Here is a 16,017-nt window from a genome sequence, read left to right on the forward strand (position 1 = left end):
TGCAGACCAACATGCTTAGGATTGTTAGCAACATAGACATAGTGTTTATCTCCCAAAGCTAGTAACATGAATGTCTTCTCCCTCTAAGGCCTAGTTTGGGTACTCTTGGATTGAAGTGGTTTGGAGGGATTGAAGAGTGTTTAAATCCCCAATAAATCAAAAACTCTCCCAATACATCTCAATCCACTTCAATCTGTCTCATTCCTAGAGTACCCAAACCAAGCCTAAGAGGGAAACATGAAACTATTAAGGGGCTCTAGTCCAGAGATAACATTCATGATATTACATATCTTTGATGGTGATGCTTCATAAATAAAATAAAGTTTAAATCTATCTATACACACACACACACACACACACACACACACACACACACACACATATATATATATATATATATATATATATATATATATATATATATATATATATATATATATATATATATATATATATATATATATATATATATATATAATTCAACATTAGTTTAAATTGAACATGTATAATAGTGGAAACTACTCCGACTCAAAAAATCCTTAGAACAGAATAAAACTTTAAATAATTTAGCATTAACATCTATAATATTCTTCAATTAAAAGTTCCATGATGGTTTCAGTTTAACGAAGAACAAAAATATATACACAGCAAAAAAAGATAAGACTTATAAACTTAGAATTAAAAATCCAGTAAGCACTGACTTAACTTTTCTCAAAAGTCACTAAGCCTAAAAAGTGCTCTAAACGTTCACAAAAAATGCATAATTTTTTTCTTAGGAAAAGTGCATTGAATAAATAAAAGAATAAATACACTCTAGAGTAATATTCTTAAGCCATATTAAGCCTAGACAACCTGCTCTAGGTGTCTGACCCGCAGTCCCCCTCCTCCCTGCGTGTGCTAAGCTATAACCTAGGTCTGGGCCGTAAAACTGATCCATTTTCCCGTGTGGCTCGAAACCGATCCATCTTCCCCGCGCCCTGACATTTGAATTGGACAGTCCACAGTCGCTTGTGTTCATCTCGTTTGGTATAAAGAGTAAAGACTGTATTTTCTATCGGCAGAAAAAATCGTAGCTCATTTGCTTCTCCCTCGTGAGATGCTCTCCAATCCTCTACCCCTTTCACTCATGAGTTGCTCCCCTTCATCAACCTTCTCTCCCAACTCCTATGAGCGAGAGGGAGAGTGTGTGTACACGTTAGAGGTATGTCACTACCCACGGGACCTTGTCGGTGTGTGTGCTCCCCTTTGGAGGTGAGTGCGTCACTATCGAGCGCCATCTCGGTAGTGCCCTGAGAGCCTACGCATGGTGTGGTGCTTTATGTCGCTGCCAGCGTTCCCATCTACCCATCGGCAACCAGGTAACTACTTTTCCTTGTTTTTGTTGTGTGTGTGGCGCGCGCGTGCTCGAGGTAGCTAGGGTTATGGTTTATTAAAAACTAGTGACTTTTCTCTATTATGTTTTTTTACTTTCTAATGGATGAATCTGAGGCTTTTGTGGTGGTGGTGGTGGGGTGGAGAATTGCTCTTGTTCAGGTTCATCCTAAAATTGAAAGATTAAACGTATCTAGGGTTAAGGTCCAGACACCAACATTGCTTCAATAGAACTGCTAGAACTCATAATGGGATCTTGTACTCGAACTCTAGCCACTAGATGGGATATAGACTAAGTGATACCTTCAGGGTTGGATTACAATGCTATTATAGCAATGTAGCTCCACACAGAGGCGACAAGGTGGAGTAGCGGCAACCTCTCGTTCCACTAATTGTGTAGAGATAGATCGGGTCTCATTAGCGAGGTGTACAAGATGGTACAACGAACGTTGGTTCACATGCTAGTACTCTCTCTGGTTCACATGCTAGTACTCTCTCTGTTTTACATATGTGTTGTGGAAGGTATGTGTTGTGGAAGGGGTCCGAACAATAACATTGTTGTGCCCCAAGTAAGATTGGGTTGATGAGTTTATCTTGACCCTTTAATCGAGCTTGATGAGATCGACTCAAAGTACTCTTGTTCTATCAAAAAAATACAGGATTCTTCTTTGATGTGTAGAAAATTTTCTTTTGAACTCGGTCGATGAGCCCGTTACTGTATATTAAAAAAGGGTGACAAGATAGGCCAGTAGATTGTACCGAAAACTGAACAGAAAGTGTAAAAAAAACTCTCATCATCCGTATACATGTCAAAATCGTAAGATGTTTAAAATTTGATCCATGCTCCACGTTCGTTCTTTATTTCGTACAGCAGCTGAGTATAGGCTAACTCCCGCGATTCAAAATCCCAGCATTTCTTCCTTTCCAGATTTACCATGAGATGAGACAGACGACCAAATCGAAGGGCGCAAGTTCCTCCCAAATACGCACAGAGTATATTCCACCCGTGAGGAGGGGCCGAGACGGACGGACGGCAACGGACCAGACCAGACCAGACCACCTGGTGTCGCCGTCGCCCAGGCTGGCGGCGCACGCACGGCACCCTGGTGCAGCGCCCCGTCCACCGGCATCGCGCCCATGGTCGTGGTCGTAGTCGCAAAGCGGCACGGGTTGTTTCCGTAAAGCACCGGTCACCGAGCATCCCCACTCATATGTGCCACGTCCGCGTAGGCGTTCACACTTGGTCGACAGAAAACACCTCTCCATTCATCGCGTCGCGTGATCCACCCAAAATCATTACCTATACAGACCGCCTACTTATCCACTACTGCTAAGAAAAGCGCTAATCACGTTACCGAATAATTAATTAATCAGGGTAATTAACCGATGGAATAGGCCACTGACAAGACGTCAGAACGGCGGACGGTGGTGGCTCCGACTGATGCCGTTCACGTTGGCGAAGAAGCCCACGAGCTCCTCGCGGTACGGCAGGAACGTGCGCCGCGGTGGGACGCCCCTGGCGAGGTACGCCGCCGCCATCTGGTGGGCGGCGACCGCGGGCGGGGCAGTGGCGGCAGGCTCCTTGTCCTTGGGCCCCCTCCTGGGCGCGGCGGCGAGGAAGACGAACTTGTCCCTGCCGTCGCTGTGGCTGCGGCCCACGACGAGGTCGCTGATGCGGCGCCACCGCGCCATGGACCCCGTGGACCCGCTCTTCCTGGGCGGCGGCGGCGGCGGCGGGGAGGGCGACGCGGACGCGGACGGACCCGGGCGCCACACGCAGTAGCTCCCCGGCGCCGCGCCATCCAGGCCGCCGTCCTCGTCCGTGGCGGGCCCGGACGACGCCGTAAAGCTGGCGGAGGTGCTGCGCTCCCGTGTCTCCTCCTGGAACAGGCGACCCAGCTGGCCCCTCACCCGCGGCGGAGCGGCCGGCAGCGCCGTGCAGCAGCTGCCGCTGCCGCCGCCGCCGCCGCCACGGGGGACGCACCCGGCCGTGCCGCGGCCGAACACCGGGTAGAAGGCCCTGATCCGGCCGTCCGCGAAGAGCTCGTCGGCCGGGGCGGCCGTGCCCGCGGGGGAGTCCCTGCAGACGAACGGGAACTCGAAGTCGACCTCCAGCTCGTCGTCGGACGACTCATCATCGCCCGAGGACGACAGCAGCTGGGCTACGGGAGCTAGAGCGTCGTCGCGGGGCGTGACGACCGCCGGGGCCGGTTGGGCGACGGTGGGCCCTTGTGCCTCCCTCGGGTGAGGAATGTTCTCCTCCATGGCCTCCTTTTTTTTCCCCGCTGTCAGACGGCGTGACGCTTTTGTGTGGCGCGGCCGCGGCGAGGGTGGTAGGAGGAGGTGGGCTGAGACGTGCGGTGCGGGGGATAAGAAGCGCGAGGCCGGCGCGTGTTTATATATGCCTATGATTACGAAGGAAGGAGGAGGCGCGGGTGGGGGGGCCCTGGGCGTTTGAGCGGCGGGGATGCCATGTCTGATGTCTCGCCAGTCGCCACATGGTCAGTGGAGGGGAGGGGGAGTCGGTGGGCCCAGCCAGGTAGGAGTTCCAGAAGGTCAGTACTACTGACGACTGCTGACCGAAGGAAGGAATGTGAGCAGAATGACCGACCGAACGACGGAACGAGTGAGCCGCCAGCCCGATGGAGGAGTGCATGGCCTGGCCCCGACGAGTGCGAGTAGTTTTCATCGTGGTCTCTTTGCAGACAAAATGTCGAAGAAGAATAAGCTGCACCCTCATCCGAATCCGATCCAGTCGGTCGTCGCCGCGCCGGCCCCTGCTAGTGATCGGAGACCAGAAAGTCCGCGCGGGGTGGCGTCGTCGGTCATTAAGTGGCCACCACTGCACTACCACCACCGTACTGCCGCCGGTGGGAGCTAGACTCTCATCGCATGATCACTCCCTTGGACTCCAAGCCTCGTGTCCGGGACCCCTGCTGCTGGAAACGGATGGAACCGTACGTCCAACCGAAGAGCACACACTGTACTCTACGGCCGACAGGGACACACGCCTAGCTACCTGTAGGGCTGAAGGCTGTGGCACTAGCAGGCTGCTGTTTCGCAAGGGGACCCCCTCGTGCGGTCACCGTCTCTCTCCCGCTGTTGCCGTCTTCATGGTCGCGACGCGGATGCGTTCCCACGCCAACAGCGATCGCCGCGTTCCCACGCCGTTTACACCGGAGCCGGGCAGCACGCAGCACCGACCGCGGCAGCGGGCGGCGGAGATGCATCTATCTATGCACCTACCGCTGGAGCGGGCGGGGCCCGGACGGCCGAATCTCACACACCCCTCCTCCCTTTTATTCTTAAAACTGATTGTATTTAAACCGTAACTAGTAACTAATCCCTTCTTTCCATCTACAGATCGATATTGGGCCTGTTTGTTTCGGCTTCTGGCAGTTTCTGGCCACCAAAAGCTGCTGCGGACTGCCAAACGCTCAGCTTTTCAGCCAGCTTCTATAAAATTCCTTGGGGCAAAACTCATCCAAAATCAACATAAACACATAATTGGTTGAGTCGTTGTAATAGTAGGAATCTGTCACTTTCTAGATCCTAAGCCCTATGAACAATTTTACCTTTCTCCACACGTAATCGTAATGATACTTAGATTCTCCCCACAGCCAGATTCTCTCCACAGCCAGATTTTCAGAAAAGCTAGTCAGAAAAAAGCTGAACCAAACAGGCCCATTATGGTTCGTAGTCCCGAGATTACGTAGCTTAGCCTTATATGCCAAGGATGTTGAGATATCACACGTTAAGGTAATACTGTTACATATCAGTAACCTTGTCTGGTACAATAAAATGATAATCTTTCTATAACCACCCCTACCTGTGATATAAAAAAAAGGATAAGACGTCCTAAGAGGGTAGATCATCAAATCATAAGTAATAGCACCAACACACAGGACGTAGGGACATTATCTCGCATCGAGAGCCCGAACCCGTCTAAATCTTTGTCTCTCTTCTATATTCACCTTCAAAATTCACTGCTGCTGCAGTATGCAAAGCAAGTATGTGTTATTGCGTGATAGTCCGTCATTTAGTGAGTTGGTTGCTAGAGCTAGGGAGGAGGTACGTTGCGATAGAAATGAGGATGATATCTCATTTGAGAAGGTACTTCATATGTTTTCAAAAGATTCAAATATATGGCAAATGACCTCAGTTTCGTATGAGAACCTATGACATAATAATGTAAGATCAGTGGTTAGGAGTCAATTATAATATTCGTATGCGGCTGTGTGCAATGTGTCTATTGATAACACCCTCACGTTATCCACCAAAATTTGTCGATCTAGCCTCCTATGACCCTCGGATACATGACCATGAGGTGGTTGAGGAAGATATGGTTGTGGTCCTTGATGCTCAATCTGCCCCGAACGAGGTTGGCGGTTCTCGATCTATTCGAGTCGAATGTCACACGAATGATGTCATGGTGATCCTTTATCCAGTAAATGAAGAAGTAAATTTTTCAGTTTTTAGATCTCGGACTTAGCTCTGACTATTTGTCTCAAACGTATCATTATTATGTTTATGATGTCGGAGATATTCTTGATATCGTTGGTGGTCCTCCCATCGGGTAGTGTTAACAAAGCCTCTAATAATGTTTATAAACATAACCGAACTACCATAACAACTTTACTTTTACACCAAAATCAAAATTGATTTAGTCCATATCTTCGTACAAAACTAGCCTTACAAAATACACCTAACTTGGCGTATAAACTATAAAACGGAGGATGTCTTGGTATTGAATGTCTAAGGATCAAATTTGAGATTGAAAAGTTGAATCAATGCATTAGATAAAGTAAAATGGACTGGTGAGAGGGATAAAAGCCTGATCTTGGAGAAGCCTGATCCAGGATAACGAACCCTGATGCCATTGATCTTGACGCCATCGGCCATGCTTAGAATCGAGATTTATGCCACTGAGCTCGACAGCGTGACAATATATCCACAGTAACGTCTCGTGTGATGCTTAATTTATGACGTTTTGCTTTATAATCTTGGCTTCATATATCATCACACTAATTCCTTCTACTCAAAAATAGATTTAGTTATCTAGGTGTTGAAACTTATTATTTTCTTTTAAAAAGCCAAACTACGATAAAATTCGGCCAAGGCGGAGGGATGACGTGTACGCCCGGGGCCCGGTTGCTTTGTGTCTTTCAAGTGTTGGTAACCCAACTATAGAGGTGTGTGCGCTTCTTGTGGTGTACAGTGCTTGCTCGGTGCAGCACGTACGTTCAAGCTCTAGGATCCTTGCGCGTATCACATGCTCTCTCCACATCGCTCATAACTGCGTCCACACCACTGTTTTGCCGTGTTGCATGTTTGTGTTTGGTCGCGGGCGTGCGTTAACTATTCCACTCCAGAGTCCAGAGTAGACTACCTGCTTAACTACTTCAAAAGTCTAATTTCTTTTGAAGCGTAACTATTTATATGATTTTTTTTATAAAAAAGGTCATTATGAATCAGGATTCGGTCTAACAGCTACGCGGTTTTACGAGATGATTCTAGTTTATTGCTCAAAATGTTTCTTGTCTATAAAATTCTGAATCCATATCAAATTTACCTAAATTTTGCTCAATTAGATTTTTTTCATACGGTATTTTCTAATGGATATAAGTGGATACCCTGTTCTGAACCACCCTCGCTGAAAAGTACAATGACTATGTTTCTATAAAATACTTTGACAATCTAATCTTCCGCGCGCATTTAACTGGCTGGCTCAATCTGCAATTTTTTATATCCCCGTCGAACAGTGGGCAACACATGTGTGTATAGTGTGTAGAATAATTTGTTGGATGGTCATATATACTTTATGATATTACGCTGATATTACGCATTGGGTATTTTGTTTGCGCATCAGCCAGTTGGGCTTCTTTTGGGTCTGGCTTCTTCAGTCAGTGGGCCTTATTTCCTGACCGAAGCTGAGACTTGTTTATTGTTTCAAATTCTATCTGTACTCTGTTTTTTTCGTATTTATTATCCACCCTGAAACCTTAGAACGTTTTTAAAATACAAGAGACAACTCTGAGTTTCTAAATAATAAATGCAGTTAAGAGTTGTAAATGCAGTTAAGAGTTGTATGTACCTTCGAGTGAGGTACTTGATTGCTTCCTTGTGACATTTGTTGTTTAAAACTGATGCTTTCTCTTTTTCTTCATTGACAACCTCTATCTTGTTTCTCGCTCTCTCCTATATATTCCTCTCATCTTATAATCCCTCATTGGATCTACCACTGTTCATAGACATCATATTTACTTAAACCTGATAGATTTATAGTGACCGGTGATATCAAATTATCGTGTTTTTTCGTATTCCTTTTAGTTATTTCGGTAAATTTTATTTGGCTACACTGTACCAATACTTTCCGAGCCTGGGCGCGAAAATAAAAGCCGTTTCGGGACACATTTGCGAACCGCCAAGAAAAAAGATAAGTACTGTACTACGGAATAACTAATGGTTAATTGGATAGGTTAAATTTGGAGATAGACAGAATGCATGCGTGCAGACACCAGACAACCGCCCCATCCAGATCCAGCCCCAAAAAGGTTGCAGTTGCACCCCCAGCCGCCCACCCAACACAGAGGATTAGTTGTACTGGAACAAGGTCGTCTGCTCCGGCCAGACCGCAGCGAACGCGGCCGCCTGCGCCTGCGCCGGAGCGACGACGTCGAGCCGCCACGCGAGGAAATTCTGCGGCGCTGCCTCGGCGTCCGCGACGTCACCACCGTCGCACGGGAACGCCGGCCCCTCGCAGCTGCCGTAGTACGCCCTCCCGGCCGCCGCCCCGTACTGCGCCCGCTCCGCGACGTAGGCGCAACCGCCCTGGTCCATGGCTGCCGTCGCCGCCGCGCGCCGTTCCTTCTTCTTGAACCTGATGCCGCAGGCGTTGCACAGGGACTGCATGCATCACAGACAGCAGATACACGCGTCGGTCAGCGCACTCGCTCATGCATGCATGGGGGTATGGGACGGACGGGGAAAACTGCCAGTAGCGTGATGCCAGTGGCATATATGGGAGACCGCGCTGGTTTTTTCAGCTAGTAGCGGGGACGTGGTGGAAAAACGGCCAGTGGCAGACGACAGACACGCACACGACACTGGCTCGTGCCGTGCGACCTATCGCAATGGTGCTCAGGAGGCAGGGGCAATGGCTAATGAAAACTGCGACGATGGTAGATACTGCTAAACCCTTGTTCGAGCGTCATTTGGGAAGACGACGACATGCGAGGCGAGGAAACGAACCTTGGGCCCGCAAGGTCCGTTCCTCCACAGCGGCGTGGACGAGGTGCCGCAGTTCGCGCAGCGGCGGTCCACGAGCAAGGGGTCCTGCCCGGCGCACGGCATGACGGCGCTCTTGTTCACAACGACAGAGGGCCTGCTGCTGCTGCTGCTGCCCTGGCGGCGGCGGCAGCAGCAGCAGGACTGGTCAGCGGCGGCGGCGACGTCCCACGGCATGGTTCCGCAAGACGACGCCGGCAACGGGCGCTGCTTGGGCGCGGCGAGGCGCGACGAGGGCGTGCCGAGCGAGAGCGTGCAGTCGACGGAGCCCGTGGAGGAGGAGGACGGGGATGGAGGGGTGGCGATGACGGCGCTGTTGCTGTCGTCGTCGTCGAACCAGTCCGCCGGCGCGTATTGATGAGCCTTGGTGCTGCAGGGCAGCGGGGAGAAGAGCGAGAAGGTGGTGGACGGCATGGTGGCGGGGGCGAGGGCAGTGGCCGGGATGCTCTGGCGATGGCGATGGCGCTGGTGCTGCTGCTGGGTGGTGGTGTTGCAGTGGCGGAGCATGGTCCGCAGTGCTGGGTTTTAAAGCGAGGCGGCGGCGCCGAGGAGGAGAGAAGATCCGGAACTGAACTTCGGTGCGAGGATGTGGACGGCAGCGGTGCAGAGGTAGCTAGGATTTATAGGATCAGATTCACTGTGTAGAGGTGGATCTGCTCGGCTCGTTGATGCCAGTGCCAATGCTGGGAAACACAGAGCAAATACTACTACTGCTTTGATTTTTTTTCTTTTTGGCTTTGAATACTGCGAGCGGCTGCTGCCACCTCGATTCGGTTTTACGTTGCTTTGCATTTTTGCGTGCCCTACAGTGAAGTAGGAGTACCGTGGGAGGGGTAGCTGGGAGGAGGAAGAAAGGAAAAAAAAGGATATGGCAATATGACATGCAGCAACCAATGAGTACACCGCTGAAGATGAAGCGAGGGCGCGCGCTGTGGTCAGGTCAGTCAGGCTCGACGCGACGAGCTGGCCTGGCAGACTGGTCGAAGCAGACCGGCGGCAGGCAGCACGGCGCACTGTTCACCCTATCTATCCAAGCAGTGCTTGTGCCAGGCAGGCAGCAACAATCCGTAGGGAGAATCAATGGAGCAGGGGCGGCAGCAGCATACAGGCAGGCTAGCTGGCGTCTCATCAGGCGTACCAGCATGGGAGAGAGAGAGACGAGAACGAGACCCACCAGAAAAGAGGGGAGAAGAGAGGAGAATCGGGAGAAGACGGCAGACGGAGGAGGACGCCGGCCGGCCGGTGTCCTTGGACCTGGCAACGATAACGATCGAGCGAGCCAGGGCCATGCAGGCGCGTCATATAGCAATGACGAGCGACTTGTTCCGGCCCGGGCCTTTTACGTCACACAACAAGACCGGAGATCAAGAGAAAGAAAGAAAGAAAGGGCCTGGCGCCATGGCTGGTATGGTATCCATCGCAGACCTACCTAGCATAGCGCCATAGCCTTGCCAGGCACAGGCGTCTCGTCTCTGCCCTGAGGTCTGAACCACCACGTCTCGTACGGGCCTGCACCTGCTGGGCGTACCAGCATCAGCGTATGCCACCCCATCCCTCCGCCTCGCGTCACCGGCCGCTGACACACGGGCCGAGCCGCGCGACGCATCGGCGGCGAGCCGGAGGCCGGAGGCCGGAGCCCCGGGCCGGGCGGTCAAAAGCCGGGGCCGACGCATGTGACCCGTGGAACAGTCTCCCATGCGCGCGTATATACGTACGTACTCCTACTACTCTACGCATCGGCTCACCCGCCCCGCGTGCGCGGATCGCGATGCTGCCGCAGCCCGGTGGCGAATGCGCTGTTGCCGTGCCACCGGGATCCGTACCCGCGCGCCAGCGTTGGCCCCACCCGGCCTCCTGTCGCATCATCGAGGCCCACCGCGCAGCCGAGGCCGGACCCGGAGCCGGAGGCCCCCCCCGCGCGCGTGCCCCAGCCACACGGCCGCCGGCCGTGCCGGGCCGGTTGCTGCAGGCTGCACTGCTCTGCCACCGCCGGGACGGAACGCCACGGATGCTCACCGCCCACCAGGCCACCGCCGGGGCCGGGGCCGTACGTACGCGGCGGCTGACGGGGCCGGGGGGGCGTTTACGGCAGCGCGGCTGGTACGGCCGGCCAGGCAACGTCATGGTCCCATAGACGCGTACGTGCGTGTCGCGCCGCCGTGCGTGCGGGCGGCGGCGGCGAGCGAGCGAGCGAGGTACGTTGGGCTTTATGGCCCCCTCGTCCTCCGCACTGCGCGCGGCCGTCCGGTACCGGCCCCGGTGACCGCACACTAGCGAGCGCCCTTGCCGCTGGCAGCAGCCAACCATCCGTACCCGACGGATCAATGGAATGCGACTGCGCGCGTGCTCGCCGCCCGGTCCGGAGCCCGGACGGAAACCAGCACGGCGCACCGGCCGCCCGGCCGGGGGTACGGTACGGACACGGTACACACCCATGACATGTCGCGGCTGAGTGGCGTACGAGTACGGGCCGTGTGATTCTCCAAGACGATGCTGTACGTCGTCACCGGCCGGTCGCGTCGCGGATGCCGATGCGTGCGTTCGATCCGTACAACGTAGTAGTAGCTGCCGCCACGTGGATTTTGGTTGTAGAGCTAGCAGTAGCAGTGCGTCACTTTGAGTGGGAGGGCAAATTAAAATTACCTTTCCCCGCCGAAGTGAATTGTTGGTTTAAGAAATGGAACGTTCTTGTAACAATTCACGCCTAGCTTGCTAACAAATGTAGGCATGGTGGTTCTGACAGTATCTAGAGCAGTCTCTCAACAGGACTCCTCGTCCATGTAGAGAGGAGTTGCACATTCTAACTGCCACCGTTTGACCATCCTTTTATTTCGCTCGCGGTATCTACTGCCAATCGCCATCTTCGCGGTTTGTGTCAAGAACTAGTAGCTGTTTTTTTTATAAAAAAAAAATCAAAGAGTTGTAGCGTGATAAGACTGCTAGATCGAAGCGTCGACATGACTACATGCACACAAAATATAGAAAAGCGCGTTGTTTGCTAGCAGCAGAGGTATTGAAAAGAGCCCAACTAACGAAGCGCTACAAGTGCCCAGTCCAAAGCGCGGATCGGTCGGTCCAGTTCCCGACTTCCCGTCGCCTCGCTCTCGCCTTTTCATGTATGGCCGCCGAATCGCCGCCGATCGACCTCCAGCTTCCCTACCCCTCTACTGGCCGACGAGCAACTACGACTGTTCCCTTGTGCCGATCTCTTCGAGTCAATCAAACAAGAGAGAAAGAAAAAGGAGTACTCCGTATAATCGATCCATAGCAACGCTGCATGCTTCGTTCGCCTTGGAGCTAGGTATATACACTGTCTGATTGAATTCGTTTCCTTTTATTTTGAAAAAGATCGTGTTGATTTTAATATACATACAGTTTGGGCATTGTGCATTATTAATTAAACAACTAGGCTACTAGTACCTACTAGCAGTTTGTTTAATTAGTGATCATCTCACAGATTGACAGACACAAAAGGGATTGCACGTGTGACGGCCAAAACATTCCGCGGATCAATGGATCTGTCAGTTCGGGTCGGTAGAATATTATATTATTTATATAAGACAACCCACGCATTGTTTGCTGGCCTGGTGTAGATGGTTCGCCCAAAGGAGATGCTCCGAGATATGGAGATTATTGCATGAGTGCTACTAGCGTCTCCTAGAGCTAGCTAGTAAAAAGAGTGTACGTGTGCGAAGGCTAGTCACAGTGAGAATTTCATGTCTCTATTTTAAAAAATGCCACATCAGCTTTATGAATGAATGAAACACCCTCTCTTAATAGAGAGTTTCATCTCACTATTTTATATGTCAACATACTCCTTAAATGCTGCATATAAATAACCAATATGATTTACTCGATTATATGAAGATGAAACAAAACACTCTCAGTGGAGGTTTCACACAGTTTCTAAGACATTGGAAACGAGTTAACATAGTTTCATCCCTATGAAACTCCATAAAAATCTTCTTTTCTTAAATGATGTGAAATGTCATCCAAATAGCTGATGTGACAGACTAATTAATACTCCCTCCGGTGCAGTAAAAGAAGTCATCCTGCGCGTGACCGAGCGTGCACAAAAAGAAGTCATAGCGCGCGTGGGTCTGGGATTTGGACGTTGTTGCCCCTAGTAATTGCACAAAAAAAGATGCATTTAAGAGGAATCGAACTTGAGACCTCCAGTCTAGAATGCCTTGGAGCTACTGCAGCAATCAATCAAGCCTGATTGTTTTAGTGACGTTAATGCACCCATATCCCTATTTAATAGGGGCAAACAGGGAAAACTCTATAATAATTAATCACTCCTTGGTATGCACAATCATGTCCTAAACGACTTCCTTTACTGCACTGGAGGGAGTACATGAAACATCTCGTTGAAACCTCTATTGTGAATAGACTAACTAGCACTAGCGGAGTGGTGTGTTCCAAAATAAGGCTGTCGTCGCCTAGAAACTAGAAAGCCCCTCGAGATTGCTTTAACATTGCTAGCTTTGGGGCGCTAAGCACGAGAGATGTATCGAGGGCATCTTTCGATATTGCTTCAGCAAGGTTTCGGCAGCATGCAGCGCTGCTGTTGCAGTGTGTCCTCTTTGTTCCTGCCACTAGCAGCAGCCGGTGCGTACCGGAGTCGTTCAACCTTTGCATGCACTGCATGCGTCGACGTACGTCTCATGCAAGCCGTGGCCCATGCATACGCGCGCAACATAGACTTGTGTCCTCAAGAACCGACGATATACTTGTGTCCTGGTGACCTTTGTGCTGCTACTGCTACTTGCTAGCTAGTAGTACGAACGCCTGAAGCAGCTTATTTCGTTACGGTATATATATACGAGCGGTAAAAAAACAGACGTACTTAGCACCTTCTAGGAGCTAGTTTGAGAACCCCATTTTCCTAAGGTTTTTTCGTTTTTTCAAGGGGAATTAGTTCATTTTTCTTTAAAAAATTAAAAATCTCATGTAAAAACGCGGTTACCAAACTAGCCCTAAGTGCTATTTTTTAATACCATTTTTCTAAGAAAAAAAAATTAGTTCATTTTCTCTTAAAAAATAATAATTCTTTAGAAAAATGATGTTCCCAGACTAGCACTAAAACTAATTATTAGTCAGCTAATAAATCGCTGGATAGTTTTAGATAGATTAAAGCAGCTAATTAACAACTAATGACTATTTAAGAGCTATAGCTAACAATTAGCTGAGAACTATTAGTTTTAGAGATTTCGAACAAGGCCTTAATTTGGGGCCTCTCGTACTTATAAGAGAGTCACGTACCTTCGCTACCTAACCGTTAGGGCAATTCCAGTGCAAAATCCAACATAGTTTCTGTGGACATCTATCATCCTGTCACATTAAGATTTCGATGATGTAGAAGTCGGTTTAATAACGAGGAAATTGGCAGCAGTAAACAGTTTCTCAGTGTGCATGATTGGATAGACACCAGGAGAGAAGAAAAGTTGCATCCTGAATCACGGTCTCTTGATATGCAGTTCCCTTTTATAGGGTATATAATGAAAATATTTGCATCGTGAGTGTCCGTCGTTGATAAAGGTTGGTAGTTTGAGGTATTCTAACGGACAGCTCAAAAGAGGGATATACCTCAGCTAGAGCAAGAGCTATAACTAATTCCGTACAAGGTACACCACTGTGGTACAAGTATAACTGTAGAATTATCAAAGCACGAGATGTTATTATGTTAAGAACGTTCTGCAAGTCTGCAACTATGCTATGGCTGTAAACAGCAGCCAGCTAGAGTGGTGGAACCAGCCTGGACAAACCGAGGGAGCCGAACAAGGCCCGCGATACATAGTTCGGGCCAGGTACCGAAAGACGTGGGTGGGCTTTACCTAGCACAGGCCTTATATTATGACCGAACATTAACTGACGAGGGGGTTTAGTGCCAGTTAATTAGTCCCACATCGACTTGCTAACCTTGCAATGCCCATAAGGAAGGACTATAAAGTAAGCCTCATGTGCGACCTTGATCCATACTTACCTGGACGGGGTCTATGCTGATCATGAAGAGGCATGGCCTAGGCTAGCGGCCTCCATTGCACATGGGAGGAGCGCTCGCTTACCATCTCCCCAAGTGGGAGAGTGGACGTCAAAATTTGTGGTAGAGGGGGTACGCGTTCGCGCGGCCTCTACCAAAATTAAATAATTTTTTTGTTACTTTAATGACAACATTAAATAAACCTTTTTATTACTTTAATGATAATGATAATTGTAGCTGTTGGGTATATTGAAACTTAATTGCTCTCCTTTGCAAGGATGAGTGCATTTTGCTACCATCATCGTCGTACCTTACTGTTCGAACCGGTTTTGAGCCGGCGGACAGTCCGGCCCTGAGGCCGGACGGTCCGCGGTCCGGACGGTCCGCGCCTGTGGGCCGGACGGTCCGCGCGTGCGCAGAACAGATTAGGGTTCCGAGTTTTGTGCTACGGTTGTTAGCTATATTCGCGGGATTAGCTCGGAATCAGTTGTGTAAAGGGTCCAGCCCCCTCCTCTATAAATAGAGAGGTCTACGGCCGATTTGTAATCATCAACAATCGAATCAATACAACTTCTATTTCGCATTTTATCCTAGGAGTAGTTCTAGTCTAGTTTAGGTTTAGCTATCCAATCCCCAAATTCTTCGTCTCTCTTCGGCTCTACGTCGATTAGAGGAGTCTAGGTCGGCCGGCCCGAGCCTAGACACCACCTAGGATCTCTCCTCCCCGACGGGGTCCCTCCCGGGAGCGAGATCCAGGCGCCGTCGGCGGTCTTCCGCCGCCCCTGCGCACGCGCGGACCGTCCGGCCCTAGGGCGCGGACCGTCCGGCCCTAGGGCGCGGACCGTCCGGCCCTAGGGCGCGGACCGTCCGGCCGTCAGGTAGGGAACTCGGGCTCCTGCACCAGGTCGCGGACCGTCCGGCCCTGTGCCGCGGACCGTCCGCGCCTGACCAGAAAGCACCGCCGCCTCGCACCAGGCCGCGGACCGTCCGGCCCCCGCGCGCGGACCGTCCGGCCCCCGCGCGCGGACCGTCCGCCCCTGTGCAGAGAGCACCGCCGCTGGTTCTCTTGAGTAATTGGCGCCTCCAAAAAGGCGTCAACATACTTTTTGGCGACTCCGCTGGGGAAAACATATCTAAGCTCATCAAATCGGCCCTCAATGGCCGGTTCAAGGGATAGCTCTGATATTTCTCCAAGCAACATCATAGAGCCGACTTGGGAAACCTTGCCGGCTGACGAGCAGCTCCAGTTCGAGGAGCACAAGGAGCGGATGATCCAGGAGGCGAAAGCAAAGTTCCTGGCCAACTTCAAAGTGGACAGGAACAACAAGGTCATCCGACATCGGGCAACGGATCCGGCTTCGCTCCAACCCACGCCA

The 16,017-nt window shown here is 50.7% G+C and overlaps 2 protein-coding genes and 1 non-coding gene across 3 annotated transcripts; 1 reads left to right on the top strand and 2 right to left on the bottom strand.

The window, feature by feature from the left end:
* Positions 1 to 2,616: 2,616 nt before the first annotated feature.
* On the bottom strand, positions 2,617 to 3,675 carry LOC100277384 (DUF1645 family protein). The gene has a single exon (NM_001176466.1). The coding sequence runs from the start codon at positions 3,634 to 3,636 to the stop codon at positions 2,782 to 2,784; it is 855 nt and encodes a 284-aa protein (NP_001169937.1). The 5' UTR covers positions 3,637 to 3,675; the 3' UTR covers positions 2,617 to 2,781.
* Positions 3,676 to 7,734: 4,059 nt separating this feature from the next.
* LOC103630771 (GATA transcription factor 15) lies at positions 7,735 to 9,371 on the bottom strand. Its single transcript, XM_008651833.4, has 2 exons — positions 8,623 to 9,371; positions 7,735 to 8,277 (listed from the first exon to the last, which is right to left on the bottom strand). The coding sequence occupies exons 1-2, from the start codon at positions 9,163 to 9,165 to the stop codon at positions 7,966 to 7,968; spliced, it is 855 nt and encodes a 284-aa protein (XP_008650055.1). The 5' UTR covers positions 9,166 to 9,371; the 3' UTR covers positions 7,735 to 7,965.
* Positions 9,372 to 14,636: 5,265 nt separating this feature from the next.
* LOC111589688 (U1 spliceosomal RNA) lies at positions 14,637 to 14,796 on the top strand. The gene has a single exon (XR_004850932.1). It is a non-coding gene; the product is annotated as a U1 spliceosomal RNA (small nuclear RNA).
* The last annotated feature ends 1,221 nt before the right edge of the window (positions 14,797 to 16,017 follow it).

The sequence above is a fragment of the Zea mays genome, chromosome 6, assembly GCF_902167145.1.
Source record: "Zea mays cultivar B73 chromosome 6, Zm-B73-REFERENCE-NAM-5.0, whole genome shotgun sequence".
In the NCBI taxonomy this organism is placed as follows: domain Eukaryota; kingdom Viridiplantae; phylum Streptophyta; class Magnoliopsida; order Poales; family Poaceae; genus Zea; species Zea mays.